This window comes from Jaculus jaculus, chromosome 4, assembly GCF_020740685.1.
Source record: "Jaculus jaculus isolate mJacJac1 chromosome 4, mJacJac1.mat.Y.cur, whole genome shotgun sequence".
In the NCBI taxonomy this organism is placed as follows: Eukaryota; Metazoa; Chordata; class Mammalia; order Rodentia; family Dipodidae; genus Jaculus; species Jaculus jaculus.
Window position 1 is genome coordinate 124,787,557 of NC_059105.1, and position 15,542 is coordinate 124,803,098.

The 15,542-nt window shown below is 38.3% G+C and overlaps 1 protein-coding gene across 8 annotated transcripts in view; it reads right to left on the reverse strand.

Annotated features, from left to right (window-relative positions):
• Positions 1-791: 791 nt before the first annotated feature.
• Clhc1 (clathrin heavy chain linker domain containing 1) overlaps positions 792-15,542 on the reverse strand; it is an 81,707-nt gene continuing 66,956 nt past the window's right edge. For 5 of the 8 annotated variants that reach the window (XM_045148448.1, XM_045148451.1, XM_045148449.1 and 2 more), the window contains 3 exons: positions 7,145-7,324; positions 1,824-2,017; positions 1,013-1,140 (listed from right to left, as the gene is read on the reverse strand). In XM_045148448.1, the coding sequence (XP_045004383.1) occupies positions 1,132-1,140; positions 1,824-2,017; positions 7,145-7,324 (383 nt within the window). In that variant the 3' untranslated portion in view covers positions 1,013-1,131. Of the gene's footprint in view, positions 1,141-1,823; positions 2,018-5,938; positions 6,100-7,144; positions 7,325-15,542 lie in introns of all 8 variants that reach the window. The other 3 variants (XM_045148452.1, XR_006636870.1, XM_004668954.2) reach the window with 3 other exon arrangements.

Here is a 15,542-nt window from a genome sequence, read left to right on the forward strand (position 1 = left end):
AAGAAGCCATTCTACATGCAATTCAATGGGAGAAAGAGATATCACCAGTGAAGATACTCAACAGTGGACATTGCAAGCCTTATATTTGGCCAGCCAGGCCAAATGAGCGAACAGGTGCAATAGTGGCATGTCTATCATGGTGAAAACAAACTGCCCTCTAATTGGACTGGAGGCCTGCTCCATGGGGGGGGAATACATCCCTGATACTGAAAACTTAAAACAGGGGTAGGCATGAGCCCTAGGGGTGAACATCTGCTGATGTCTGGAAAAATGTATATACCATGCTTATCAAACTGGCCAGTAAGTACTTCTCTTAATATTCATACCCTTATATTAATGCTACTCTCACTTTTGGTAGCCAATCTTCTCTTTTCAGATGGCAGTGATCTTGGGACAATTAAAAAGGTATCATGATTTTGGAAAGAAGTGACTGGAGTACTGAGTAATATCTCTATTACACCTTCCAAGGCTCAGGGTCTAATGCAGAAGAGGTGGTGGAAAAAATGTAAGAGCCAAAAGAAGGGTAGGACTCTTTACAAAGTGCTCCCTCCAGACATAAAATGGCCTGGATATCCATGACCTCATAGTGCCTGACACTACCTAAACAAGACCATCATAAGAGTAGGAAAAGATTATGACATCAAAATAAAAGAGAGACTGATTGAGATGGGTAGGGGATACGTTAGAGAATGGAATTTCAAAGGGGAAAATGGGGGGAAGGAGGTTATTTCCATGGAATATTTTTTATAATCATGGAAGATGTTAATAAAACTTGAGGAAAACAAAAGAAGTGTGATTTATTTCCAAGAGCTTTGTACTCTAGATTTATGTTTATTTTATTTTATTTCTGGTTATGTTTATTTATGTTAATTATGCCAAAACAAGTTAGCCCAACCAATACATGTAAAATGTTGTACAAGTTTCCTCAACTGGTTAAAATGTAGAACTACCAAAAAACGTGTTCCATTAAGTTGACTGTATCATCTTCAGAAATGTCTGTAACTCCAGCCTGAGATCGAAGAATGGATATGATAGCACTGGATAATTTTTCAAAGCCATTCTGTGAACATATACTTGCTATTTCTTGCCAATTTTCCAGGGAGCAAAATGAGTCACTTATCACAAGATGTTCTACTGCATCTGGAAGAAAATACAGTATTACACTATGAAATTTATTTTTATTTGATAATCCACACCAAACAATTCTTAAAAATACAGATATTGCCAGGTGTGGGGCCCCTCCTTATCCACAGAATCTATAAGGCACTACTAGTAACTATCAAGTAAACTGAGAACCCATTGCTTGAGTTTTCATGATTCTTTAAACACTGTGCTGTCCCAAGGATTTAATAAACATTTTGATAAGCTATAATCCTTTCTCTTAATGATGTAATTTCTATAACCAATGTTTTCTTTTTTGTTTTTAAATATATTTTATTTATTTATTTGAGAGAGAGAGCAATAGGCAGAGAGAGGGAGAGAATGGGTGTGCCAGGGCCTCCAGCCACTGCAAATGAACTTTAGATGCATGTACTATCTGATGCATCTGACTTACATGGGTCCTGGCAAATTGAACCAAGATCCTTTGGCTTTGCAGGCAAACGCCTTAACCACCAAGCCAACTCTCCAGCCCACCAAAATTTCCTTAAAGAAAATGAGATAATTCTGTCCTTTAAAAAATTCAAAAAAGAAAATGATAGTAATGATCTTTGGCATTTATCAGTTTATAGAACTAATTTATTTTGTGTGTGTCTGTATGATGTGGACATCTGTGGGTGTGAGTGTATGCATGTCACTGGTAGACAGGTAGAAATGAGGACAACCTCAGATGTGGGTCCTTTTCTTCCATCTTGTTTGAAGCATAGTTTTCCATTATTCTCAGCCATGTTTGCCAGGCTAGCTGGTTGGTGAGCTTCTGGAGGATTCCTGTTTCTGCCTTCCTTTTCACTGTAGACATGCTGGATTAAACATGCGAGCTGGGCATGGTGCACACCTTTAATCCCAGCACTGAGGGAGGCTGAGATAGGAGGATTGCTATGAGTTCTAGGCCAGCCTGAACTGGTTAAAAATGAAACACCCACTTAAATGCTTCAATAACTAAAATGTTGTCATAATAAAAACCGAGATTATAAAGTAAAACTGAAAAAAAAAAAAAAAAAACAAGGAACAGAGCTAACCAATGCTTACCTAGCATGCACAAAACCCTGGGCTTAATGCCTTGCAAAAAAACAAACAAACAAACAAAAAAAAAACCGAGATTACAGAGTGAGTTCCCAGTCAGTCTGGGCTAGAGTGAGACCCTATCTCAAGAGAAAAACAAACAACAAAAACAAAAAACAAAGATACTCACTACAGTATTCCCCTTGAAGTGGATCCTGGGAGTTAAACTCATACTCATGCTTCCACAATAAGTACTTTATACAATGCACAGAACTAATTTCTTACTTATTACTTGTATTACCTATGAAACTTCATTATGGAGGAAATGTCTTTAGAGTACTATCATCACTACTATTTTATTTTGACCATAGTTGTTACTTTTTCTTTAAAATACTTTAGTTAATATCCACAATGATAACTTCAGGTAAGTTTCCCTTCTTTCCTTGACCCCAGACAATATTTTTTTTTAAATATTTTATTTATTTATTTGAGAGTGACAGACACAGAGAGAAAGACAGATAGAGGGAGAGAGAGAGAATGGGCGCGCCAGGGCTTCCAGCCTCTGCAAACGAACTCCAGATGCGTGCGCCCCTTGTGCATCTGGCTAACGTGGGACTTGGGGAACCGAGCCTCGAACCGGAGTCCTTAGGCTTCACAGGCAAGCGCTTAACCGCTAAGCCATCTCTCCAGCCCCCAGACAATATTTTTTAAAACTGTCTGCTCCTCTGTTAAATTAATGAAAGGTAGAGGGAAAGGAAATTACGTTCATTACTGTTGACCTCAAAGCAAAGTAGATTCAGAGGAAGTAACATAAGTAAATATGCATATACTAGATTTGTAAATCAAACTTTGTAAAGTTTATAACTAACATTTAAAATACATATAGAAATATTGATAAATATGATAAATATGCTAGTATAGATAATGATGTTAGTACAATGTCAACTTTTCAACTTAGTATGACATTCTCTTTGGGCTTAATAAAGATTCTCAACAGATACCAGAAAAATTCAAAAAATCATAGGAACATACTATAAGAACATATATTCCACTAAGTTTGAAAATCTGAAAGAAATGGATGATTTCCTTGATTTATATGACTTACCAAATTAAATCAAGATGAAACTAACCACTTAAATAGACCTATAACAAATATGGAGATCCAAACAGTTATAAAAAGAAAATTTCCCAACTAAAAAAAGTCTAGGCCCAGATGGAATCACTGGTGAATTTTATCAGACCTTCATAGAAGAACTAACACCAATGCTTCCCAAACTTTTCCATAAAATAGAAAACGAAGGAATCCTACCAAACTCCTTCTACAAAGCTAGCATCACCCTGACTCCAAAACAAGACAAAGGCAGAACAAAAAAAGAAAATTACAGACCAATCTCCCTCATGAATATAGATATAAAAATTCTCAACGAAATATTGGCAAACAGGATACAAGAATGTGTGAAAAAGATCACTCACTATTACCAAGTAGGCTTTATCCCAGAGATGCAGGGATGTTTTAACATATGCAAATCAATAAATGTGATATACTATATAAATAAACTGAAAGACAAAAATCACATGATCATCTCATTACATGCAGAAAAAGCATTTGACAAAATTCAACATCCATTTATGATAAAAGTCCTACAGAGGGACTGGAGAGATGGCTTAGCAGTTAAGACATTTGCCTGTAAAGCCAAAGGACCCTAGTTCAATTCTCCAAGATCCACATAAGCCAGATGCAAAAAGAGGCACATGCATCTGGAGTTCCTCTGCAGTGGCTGGAGGCCCTGGCATGCCCATTCTCTCTCTCCCTCTCTCTGATTCTCTCTCTCTCAAAGAAAAAAAAAATGTCCTACAGATACTGGGAATAGAAGGAACATATCTCAACATAATAAAGGCTATTTATGACAAACCTACAGCCAACATAATAGTAAATGGAGAAAAACTTGAAGCTTTTCCACTAAAATCAGGAACAAGACAAGAGTGTCCCCTGTGCCCATTTTTATTTAATATAGTACTGGAATTCTTAGCCATAGCAATAAGGCAAAAGACACACACAAAAAGGATACAAGTTAGAAAGGAAGAGATAAAGTTAGCATTATTTGCAGATGATATGATTCTATATATAAAGGACTCTAAAGACTTATGTTAGAGATGATAAACACCTATAGCCATGTAGCAAGATACAAAATAAATACACAGAAATCATTAGCCTTCCTATATACTAACAACAAACACACAGAGGATGAAATGAGAAAACTACTCCCATTCACAATTGCATCAAAAAAATAAAAAATAAAATACCTTCAAATAAACCTAACCAAGGAAGTGGTGCAAATGGACCAGGGACCTTAATATCAGACCTGAAACTCTGAAACTGCTAGAGGAAAAAGTAGGGGAAACCCTTCAACATAATGGTCTTGGCAAAGACTTTCTGAATATAACCCCAATCACTCAGGAAATAAAAGCACAGATCAACTACTGGGGACTCATGAAATTACAAAGCTTTTGTACAGCAAAGGATACTGTGAATGGAACAAATAGGCAACCTACAGAATGGGAGAAAATCTTTGCCAGCTATACATCTGACAGAGGATTAATATTTAGGATACATGAAGAACACAAAAAACTAAATAATAAGAAATCAAACAATCCCAATTTAAAAACTGGGCTATGTGCCAGGCATGGTGGTGCACATTTTTAATCACAATACTTGGGAGGCAGAGGTAGGAGGATCGCCATGAGTTTGAGGCCACCCTGAGACTACCAAGTGAATTCCAGGTCAGCCTGGGCTAGAGTGAGACTCTACTTTGAAAAATGAAAAACAATTGGGGGAGGGCTATGGAACTAAATAGAAAGTTATCAAAAGAAGAAATACAGGTGGCATATAAATATCTCAAAAAATGTTCTATATCCCTAGCCATCAGAGAAATGCAGATTAAAACTATGTTGAGATTCCATGTCACTCCTGTCAGATTGGCTACCATCGTCGTGAAAACAAATGACCATAAATGCTGGCAAGAATGTGGAAAAAGAGGAACCCTCATACACTGTTGGTGGGAATGCAATCTGGTCCAGCCATTGTGGAAATCAGTGTGGTGGTTCCTGAGACAGCTAAAAATAGATTTCCTATATGACCCAGCTATACCACTCCTAAGCATATATCCTAAGGACTCATCTCACTACCTTACAGATAGTTGATTAACCATGTTTATTGCTGCTCTGTTCACAATAGCTGGGAAATGGAACCAGCCTAGATGTCCCTCAAGTGATGAGTGGATAATAAAGATATAGCACATTTACACAATAGAATTCTACTCAGAGGTAAATAAAAATGAAATTTTCTGGAAAATGCATGGATCAGGAAAAGATTATACTTGGTGAGGTAACCCAGGCCCAGAAAGCCAAATGTCACATATTCTGTCTCTTATGTGGATCATAGCTACAAATGACTGGACTTCTATGTGAGTAGGAATAAAATTCAGTAGCAGAGGCCAGTAAGCTAGAAAGGGGATGCAAAGAGAATAGAAAGGGAGGGAGGGGGACTTAATAGGATGGTATTGTATATATGTAAATAGAAGAACAGATTAATGGGGTGAAAAGGCCTAAGTGAGGTCAGGGAAAGAGATTGAGTAAAGGAAAGGTGGAGGGAGGGCTAATCAAAATCTAAGAGGATATAAATAAATCATATGGAAACCTACTTTTTTGGACAATGGATCACTCAAAAGCCATAGATTGTTACTAGAAAATTTTCAGTGCCAGGGATGGGATACCTTACAGTGAGTTGTTGGCCAAGGGGGTCACTGATATCCCAAAATCATAGAATAGATGGTCAGACCCTATTGCTGAAGACTCCACATACATAGGCTGCAAGGTCACCGAGAAATCCTGCTGGAGCTGAGCTGAAAACATCCTCCATGAAGATTAGCTGACAAAAAGCTGGAAAAAAGCAACTATACATGAAATTCAGTGGTAGAGAGAAATCACCAGTGGAGATACCCAATAGTAAACACTGCAAGTCTTGTATTTGGCCAGCCAGGCCAAATGAATCAATGGGTTCAATAGTGGTATGTCTGTTATGGGAGAAACCAGCTGCTCTCTAATTGGATTAGAGGCCATCTCCATGGGAGGGAATACATTCCTGATACTGAAAACCTACAACAGGGTAGTCTTGAGTCCTTAGAGGTGTAATGTCTGCTGGTGTCTGGCTAAATATATATACTATGCTCACTACACTGCCCAGTGAGCACTTCTCTTAATGTTCATACCCATATTAATATTTTAATAGAATTAATAAATTAATAATAGCATTAATATGCTAGCCTCACTTTTGGTTAGAGAATCTTCTCTTTTCAGATGGCAGTGACCTTGGGATAGCTCAGAAAGCACCATGGCACTGAGAAGAGGTGACAGGGGAGTGCTCAGCACTGAAATATCTCTATCACATCTTCCAAGGCTCAGGGTCCATTGCAGAAGAGGTGGCGGAAAGAATGTAAGAGCCAAAGTAAAGGTAGGACACCTTACAATGTGCTCCTCCAGAAACAAAATGGCCTGGATACTCATGACCTCATAGTGCCTGACACTCCCTACACAAGGCCATCATAATATGAGGAAAATATTATGACATCAAAATAAAATAGAAACTGATTGAGAGGGGGAGGGAATATGATGGGGAGTGGAATTTCAAAGGAGAAAGTGGGGGGAGAGAGAGAATTACCATGGGTTATTGTCTACAATTATGGAAGTTGTCAATAAAAAATACATTAAATAAAAAATAACAAAAAATATTAAAGGAAAAAATACATGAAGATTCTCTATTCATTCTAATTTCTCCAAGTATGTAGTATTGCCATGGTATTGTTTGCATTCATAAATGACTGATACTGGCTCTATGGAAAATTTGAGGTCACTCAGACATAACTACCATGAAATTTTCTCTAAATAACCCACTGTTATTTCTTTCACAACGCTTGACTCTACTTACCTTTCCCACCTCTACTTATTTCCTGAAGTAGCTTTATGCCAACTTTTCTCATATCCATGGAGAACATGTGAAGAATAACAAGCCCAAAAGATAAAAATGGGGGTTTTCCATCCCTTTCTTGAGTGAGGCAGTGAATTAACTCAGTTTGGGGACATAATGCTATTAGCTGTAGCAGGTCATCTGAAAGTAAACATGAAAAGCCAAATCTCAACACTCAGACATAACAAAGGAAGTAGAAGTGAGTCAGCTAATGATGTCTATACCTCTAATCCACACTTCTTATTCCAGCCCTTCTACATTCCTCAGTGATGTCAATCCAAACTCAACACCATCAATTTTTAAAAAGAAATAAAACACAAAACCAAGAGTATCAGAAACATTAAAATAAGAATAATAATTATCAGAAAACATGATGATGAAAAAGACATAAATTGACCATCAGGAAACCTGAATTCTAGTCAGAGCCCTATCAGTCACTTACCCTTTGGAACTCTGTTTTCATATCTGGAAAGTGCTACAATTGGAAAAATTTCTAGGTTTCAATACTATATTGTGATTATTTATAATTTGCTGCTCACATATAGACTAGTGAGCATATCTTTCTGTGTGCTACATACAAATAGAACTCAGCCACTGCCCCTGAAAAGATTACATATTTATAAGTTTAAAATTGAAACCTCAGGGCTGGGGAGATGGCTCAGTAGATAAAGGCTCTTGCTTGCAGAACCTGACAGCCAAGGTTTGATTCCTCAGTACCCACATAAAGCCAGATGCACAAAGTGGCACATGCATCTGTAGTTTGTTTACAGTGGCAAGAGGCCCTTGCAATGCCATTCAGTCTCTCTCTCTCCTTGCAAATAAATAAAAATATTTTTTAAAAACTGAAAATTTTGCTGTGCATGGTGTCACACACCTTTAATCCCAGCACTCAGGAGGCAGAGGTAGGAGAATCACTGTGAGTTCAAGGCCACTCTGAGAATACAGACTGAATTCCAGGTCAGCCTGAGCTAGACTGAGACCCTACCTCGAAAAACAAAAAATGACATTTATTTTTAAAAAAACCTGAATATTTTAAGAAGCAATTATCAGAGCTGAGCATGGTGACACATGCCTCTAATACTAGCCCTTGAGAGGCTGAAACATGAAGACTGTAAATGTAAGGCAAGCCTGAGCTATATAATGAGTCTGTCAAGAAAGAAGAAAGAAACAAAGAGAGAGAGAGAGAAAGAGAGAGAGAGGAAGGAAGGAAGGAAGGGAGGGAGGGAAGGAAGGAAGGGAGGGAGGGAAGGAAGGAAGGGAGGGAGGGAGGGAGGGAGGGAGGGAGGGAGGGAGGAAGGAAGGAAGGAAGGAAGATAGAAGAAGGAAGGGGAAGAGAGAAATATAGCTATCTTAAGTAGTTTAAGGCCTGGCAATTTATCTGGGAGGAGGTAGACAGATGTCTCTAAAAGTTGCTAATATTGGACTGTTTTAACCCCCAAAGAGCAAGTTCATGTTGTTTAACAGAACATGTTTCAGTTAACCATTGAAACATCCTAAAACTACAAGTTTTTTGAGAAAGGGTCTCACATAGCACAAGCTGGACTCAAGCTGGTCCTCCTGCCTCTAGCCCACTTCCCAGGACTTGTGCAAGCACTCTGCCCCCACCACCAAAAAAACTATAATCATAATATTTTTTATTATAAATTTCACATTAACTTCCCAAATTTCTTAAGGTAATTTTTTTTCTTTTTTAGGCCATGGTAAAAATAATTTTCAGAATAATTATTAAGAGCCTTTCAAGATCTTCTATTTAAAAAGATCTACCATAAATGTAATTTGCATGTGGAAGGCAACACAAGGTCATGCATTACTTATTAAACAAATGTATTCTGTCCTGGGAACTAATCTTATTAACTGAATTTACTTATCAGAACTAGTGAGATGTTATCATTCTCATATTACAAGTGAGAAAACAGACACAGAAATGTTCATTCTGTCTGACTTGTACATATGTCTCTATCTGAGTCCTGAAGTTCACTCTTGCCTCAATGGACAGTGCCGTCCCTCCACAATTATACATACATGTTTGTATGTGTATGTTATTTATATGTATGTTTGTATGTACTGTATGTATACACATATACACAAAGAGAATAAGGTTAAGAAAAAGATAGACAAGCCTGGCAATTTATCTGGGAGGGGATGGACAGATGCATCTAGAAGGTCCAGTTAGAGTCCTTCCCTGGGAATGATCTACAGTTCTGGGGGAAAGAAGATTCCTTTTCCTGGTGCAGCTGCTAGACTGTGATGTGGAAAGACTGGCATTGGTAGACATTTTTCTTATGACAGGCATAGCCTACTATAGAAAAAAAAAATGAAATCAGAATACTCGGTAAAGCTGAGTGTGATGGCACACACCTTTAATCCTAGCACTCAGAAGGCAGAGGTAGGAGGGTCACTGTGAGTTCAAGGCCACCCTAGGACTACATAGTGAATTCTAGGTCAGCCTGAGCTAGAGCAAGACCCTACCTTGAAAAATAAAAATAAAAATAAAAATAAATAATAAAATAAATTCAGTAGGCCAGGCATGGTGGCACATGCCTTTAGTCCCAGCACTCGGGAAGCAGAGTTAGGAGGATTGCCGTGAGTTCAAGGCCACCCTGAGAATACAGAGTGAATTCCAGGTCAGCCTGGGCTAGAGTGAGACCCTACCTCGAAAAAAATAAATAAATAAATAAACAAAAATTTAAAAAATGAACTCGGCAACAACAACAACAAAAAAAAAAAAAACCACCAGGAAATAAGTCAGGCATAGTAGTTCATTTCAGTTATCCCACCCAGCACAGGTGAGGCTGAGGCCATGAGCTGGAAGCCAGCCTGGGCTACAGAATGAGTTGAGGCTAGTGTGGGCTATTGAGTACAGTGTGAGACCACCCCCCTAAAAAAAAGAAAGTAACAGGGAGAAAAAGAAAGAACTGATCACATGTAAGTGCTAACTCATTCATATTCATGGCCTCCTTAGTATACAGGAGCCAACAAATTTATTTGTTTATATATTTTGATGTTTATTTATTGATTTCAGAGAGAAAGAGGGGAGGAAGAGAGGGAAAGAGAGAGAACAGGCAGGCTAGGGCCTCCAGCCACTGCAAATGAACTCCACAAGCATGCGCCACTTTGTGCATCTGGCTTACTGTGGGTCCTTGGGAATCGAACCTGGTGGTCCTTTGGCTTCTCAGGCAGGTGCCTTAACCACAAAACCATCTCTCCCACCCTATTTTTTAAAATTAGTTTTGAAACAGTCTCTTATAGCCTAGATTGTGTTTCAGCTGTTGAGAGTGTCCTTGAGCTCCTTATATTCCTGCCCAAAACAGGAAGGAAGAAAGGAAGAAGAGAGGGAGGGGGAGGAAAGGGGAGAAAGGAGGGAAGGAGGAAGGAAGCAGGAGAGTAAAGAAGGAAGAAAAGGAACAGAATAATATTATTCTACATTAACAAAGTCAAACAATCAAACAAAATATTTCCCTAGAAAAGAAACTTAAGTTTATGGTTTGAAACACTCAAACTGATCTTCACTAAAGTATAAATTTTCATATAGTACCCTTTAGCCTTTAAAAAGTTTTTTTAATTTATTTATTTGGGAGGGAGAATGGGCATGCAAGAGCCTCCGGCAGCTGCAAATGAACTCCAGACACATGCGTCACCTTGCACATCTGGCTTTTATGGGTCCTAGGGAATGGAACCTGGATCCTTTGACTTTGCGGGCAAGTGCCTTGACTGCTAAGCCTTCTCTGCAGCCCGCCTTTAACAATTTTAATCTCCCTTCCATAAGTTAATTAACCAGTATTATGTACAAGCTCCATTTCAGGCTTTATTCTAGAAGATACTTGGTTGTTACTTACCTTTTCCTTCTCATTCACTCACAAATGTACATTAGTGTTCTCCAGAGGCTACATGATGTATGGAGTTACAACAAACTGAGTTTGTATTCATTCAGATAGGAGAAGCCATCTATCTTCTTTTTCTTTTTTTTATTTTTATTAGCATTTTCCATGATTATAAAAAAATATCCCATGGTAATTCCCTCCCTCCCCCCCCCCACACTTTCCCCTTTGAAATTCCATTCTCCATCATATTACCTCCCCATCACAATCATTGTACTTACATATATACAATATCAACCTATTAAGTACCCTCCTCCCTTCCTTTCTCTTTCTTTTTCTTAATATATATTTTTAAAACATTTTATGTATTAATTTACTTGAGAGACAGGGAGAGAGAGAGACACAGAGAGAGAGAGAGACAGAGAGAGAGGGAGAGAGAATGGGTGCGCCAGGGTCTTCAGCCACTGCAAACAAATTCCAGACGCATGCACCACCTTATGCATTTGGCTTTATGTGGGTACTGGAGAACTGAACCTGGGTCACTTGGCTTTGGAGGCAAGCACCTAAGTCACTGAGTCTCCAGTCCAAAGCCATCTATTTTGAGTTAACCCAGATATTACAGAGATTTGTAAAAATCTGAAACAATGCCTCTTTTTGTTCACTGTGTGTAATATTTTTGGAGTGTGTTTGTATGTGTGTGGTATGCAAGTGTATGTGCACTTGCCTGTATAGTATGTTTGTATGCACCAGATGTGTATGTAGTATGTGATGTGTGTTTGCATGTGTGAAGTATGCATGTTTGTGTGCAGATGTAGTTATGTGGTATGGAATTTTGTGTGAAGTATGCATGTGCATGCAGATGCACATATACTATATATGGTGTATATTTGTGATATACATAAGTGTGTGGAGGTGTGTGTGTAGTATGTGTGGCATATGTATGTGTGTGTGCAGATGCATTTGAACTCTCAGAAACACAGAGGCAAAGGAGAATACTAGGTGTCCTACCTCTATCACTCATCTGGATATTTCCTTGAGACCAAATCTCTCTCTGAAGGCAGAGAAAGTTTTTTGCTTTATTTTATTCCCCTCACAATAAGCCCTAGTGAATTTTGAGTCTCTGCAGTAATTCTTGGGTCTCTGCTCCCCACAGGAGTAGAGTCACAGACTGCATGGCCACATCTTGCTGGTTATGTAGATCCTAGGGGAATTGAACCCAGGGGCTTTCAGGCTCTCTTAGACCCTCATGCTGCAGACACAGCCATTTCCCCAGCTCCATGACATTACTTTGATTAATTGTTCAATTTTAGAAAATATAGGTATATTCATAAAATATTTATGATTAGCTGCCATAGGTTTGTTATTGGTACTGTAGTCAATTGCTACATATTTCTACATTTTGTTTATATTTTAAATATTTTAGTTATTTATTTGAGAGAGAAAATGGGCGTGTAGCCACTGCAAGTGAACTCCAGATGTATACACCACCTTGTGCATCTGGCTTTTATGTGGGTACTGAGGAATTGGGTCTGGGTCCTTAGGATTTGCAGGCAAGCACCTTAACCACTAAACTATCTGTCCAGCTCCATTTTGTTTATATTTCTTCTTTTAAAAATATTTTATTTTGAGCCAGGCTTGGTGGTGCATGCCTTTAATCCCAGCACTCGGGAGGCAGAGGTAGGAGGATCAAGTTTGAGGCTACCCTGAGAATTCAGAGTGGATTCCAGGCCAGCCTAGACTAGAGTGAAATCCTACCTCAAAAAAAAAAAATATTTTTATTTACTTGGGAGAGAGAGAGAATGGGTATGCCAGGGCCTCCAGCAGCTATAAACAAACTCTAGACACATATGCCACCTTGTACACCTGGCTTACATGTATCCTCAGAAAATGATACTGGGTCCTTTGGCTTTGTAAGCAACCACCTTAACTGCTAAGCCATCTCTCCAACCCTTGCTTACATTTCTAATAGTATATAAATAGCTTTGTAAATAGTTTAGGAGAGACCTAAGACCAGAAAACCTGAGAGACTCTGATCTAGAATATGCCAGTTTCCAGATAGATGTTTAGGATATCCCTTGTGAAATGACAATAGAAAAGGTGAGCAAACAAATACTTTCAGGCATTTTTAGGTTTTTGTTTCTCTTTTTTAATTAATGAGAAAGTATCTCTCTCTATATCCCAGGCTGGCCTGGAACTTGCTATGTATACTGGACTAGCCTCAAACATGTCATTCTCCTGCATCAAGCATACTAATGTGAGGATTACAGGTGTGCACCACCATGTTGTTTTCATTTCAGGCTTTATTCTGAACATGGTAAAGGGAGTAAATGAAAATAGTATTTTCTCTTTCATATATTTGGTTATGTATTTATTTTGGATGTGTATGTGTCTATTCACATTCATAGATGTGTGGATGCATGTGGAGGCCACAGTTGACATTAGGTGTCTTTCTCAATCACTCTCTTTATTTTGGGGGACAGGGATAGGATCTCTCACTGAACCTGGAGCTCACTGATTCAGCTAGACCAGCTAGTCAGAAAGACCGAGGAAACATCTTGTCTCTACCTCTCCAGCACAGGGAATATAAGCATGTACCACCATGCCTGGCTTTTTTACATGTGTTCTGGGAATTGATGTCAGGTATTCATGCTTGCAAGGCAATCATTTTTCCAACTAAGTTATCTCCCCAGCCACATATAATTCATATATATGTGTGTGTGTATAATATATGCATATATATGTATACATGTGTGTATATATACATATATATGTATATGTATACATATATAGATAGATAGATAACAATTATTATACATACATTATATATGGCAAGTTCAACTTTTTTTAAAATTTTTATTAGCATTTTCCATGATTATAAAAAAAATCCCATGGTAATTCCCTCTCTCCCCTCCCACAGTTTCCCCTTTGAAGTTCAACTATTTTAAAGAAATCCTTTATGGAGCATGGTTCAGTATATCAAATTTATCTGTAGCCAGCAATATCCAGTCACTCAACATTTCCTTTGAGAACATGCATAATGATTTTGAATGTCTACCATGAAAGCCCATTAATTTCATCTTATTTTAATGAAAATTTACCAAAAAATCCAACTTATCAATATATATAAAAAGTTTAATATGTATAACATTTTATAAGTTTTAAGTAATGCCTGGGGCACTCTTGTGGCTGTGGGAGAGTGTGGGGCTGGGAGTTCACCACCATGGGGAAGGTGGATGTGGTCAAGCTGCTCTCCATGAGTAGGGATGACTTCAGGGTCTTGAAATGGCAGAGGACACCAGCCATCTGCAAACAGCCTAGGGGAACATGCCAGTCCATCTGTCTTTACATGGGTAGACAGAGAACTTTGCTTTACTGTCAGGTGTTTGAAATTTTGGGAGCCTGAGCTGTAGCTGCAGCCAGAGACCTGGTTTTGGTTTAGCAGGGCCTGAGATTCTTGGCAATGTAGGTTTAAATGGGTATGAAGAACCATGAAATTGTTCCATGCAATTTGATTGCTTCTATAGCCAGCTTGAAACATAGTGGCTATAATAAAGTGCTAGTAAAGCTAGTGAAACATAAACTTATAGCTTGGTAATGTGCCAAAAGCATATAATTATAGGAGAGAAAATTTCCAGTTCCAAAGCCAGTTGATTACAATCACCATGCAGTGGTTATGGAAATAATAAATGGACATTCATGTTGAAGATCCTGTATCAGTATATGATGAAGCTATGGAACTACCTGTCAGATTTGCAAACCACGGGCTGATTCATGGAGATTTCAATGAGTTGAGTTCAATCTCATATTGGATAAAAATGATCACATCACCATGACTGATTTTCCACAAAGGGTTTCAATTTACCATCTGAATGCTGGATGGTATTTTGACAGAGATGTTAAATGCATTAGAAATTTTTCATGAAACATTTTGGATATGAAAGTGAGCCCTACCCAACCTTTAGTTATTAGTGATATCAGGAGGGAGGATTCTCTTGATGTTGAGGTTTCCCCAAGCAGATACACAAAGGAAATGCAGGCAGATGATGAGCTGCTATATGCAGGAGGTCCAGATGATCAAACCATTGGATAAAAAGGGTATTAGTTTTCTTACTTTTTGATGAAGAGGTGTCAGAAAAAGCAAAGATTTGTAGGGTAGAAGTGGAAAGTGAACAAAACTCAGAGGAATCAGATGGCAACTATTGCAGATCCTCTGGAGACCTTGAGCAAATAAAGGGAGACAGGTTATCAGAGAGTACTGATGGACCCAGTTTTGAAATGACTGAACTCAATCAAGCTTTGGAAGAAATAAAAGGACAGGTTGTTGACAACAATTCTGGCACAACTGGGGGCTTTGTAAACAAGAAACATCCTAAAGAAGCAAGAAGTGAACGTCAGCAATTCAAATTTTCTAAGTCAATCCAAAAATGGTATATAAGGTGAAACTTAGTATATTGAATTTGTAAACCAATTTACCCTGAAAGTTCACATTTCTTACTGTTTCTTGGGATTGGCCTTTTTCAGTTGTATGTGGTTGTATGTGT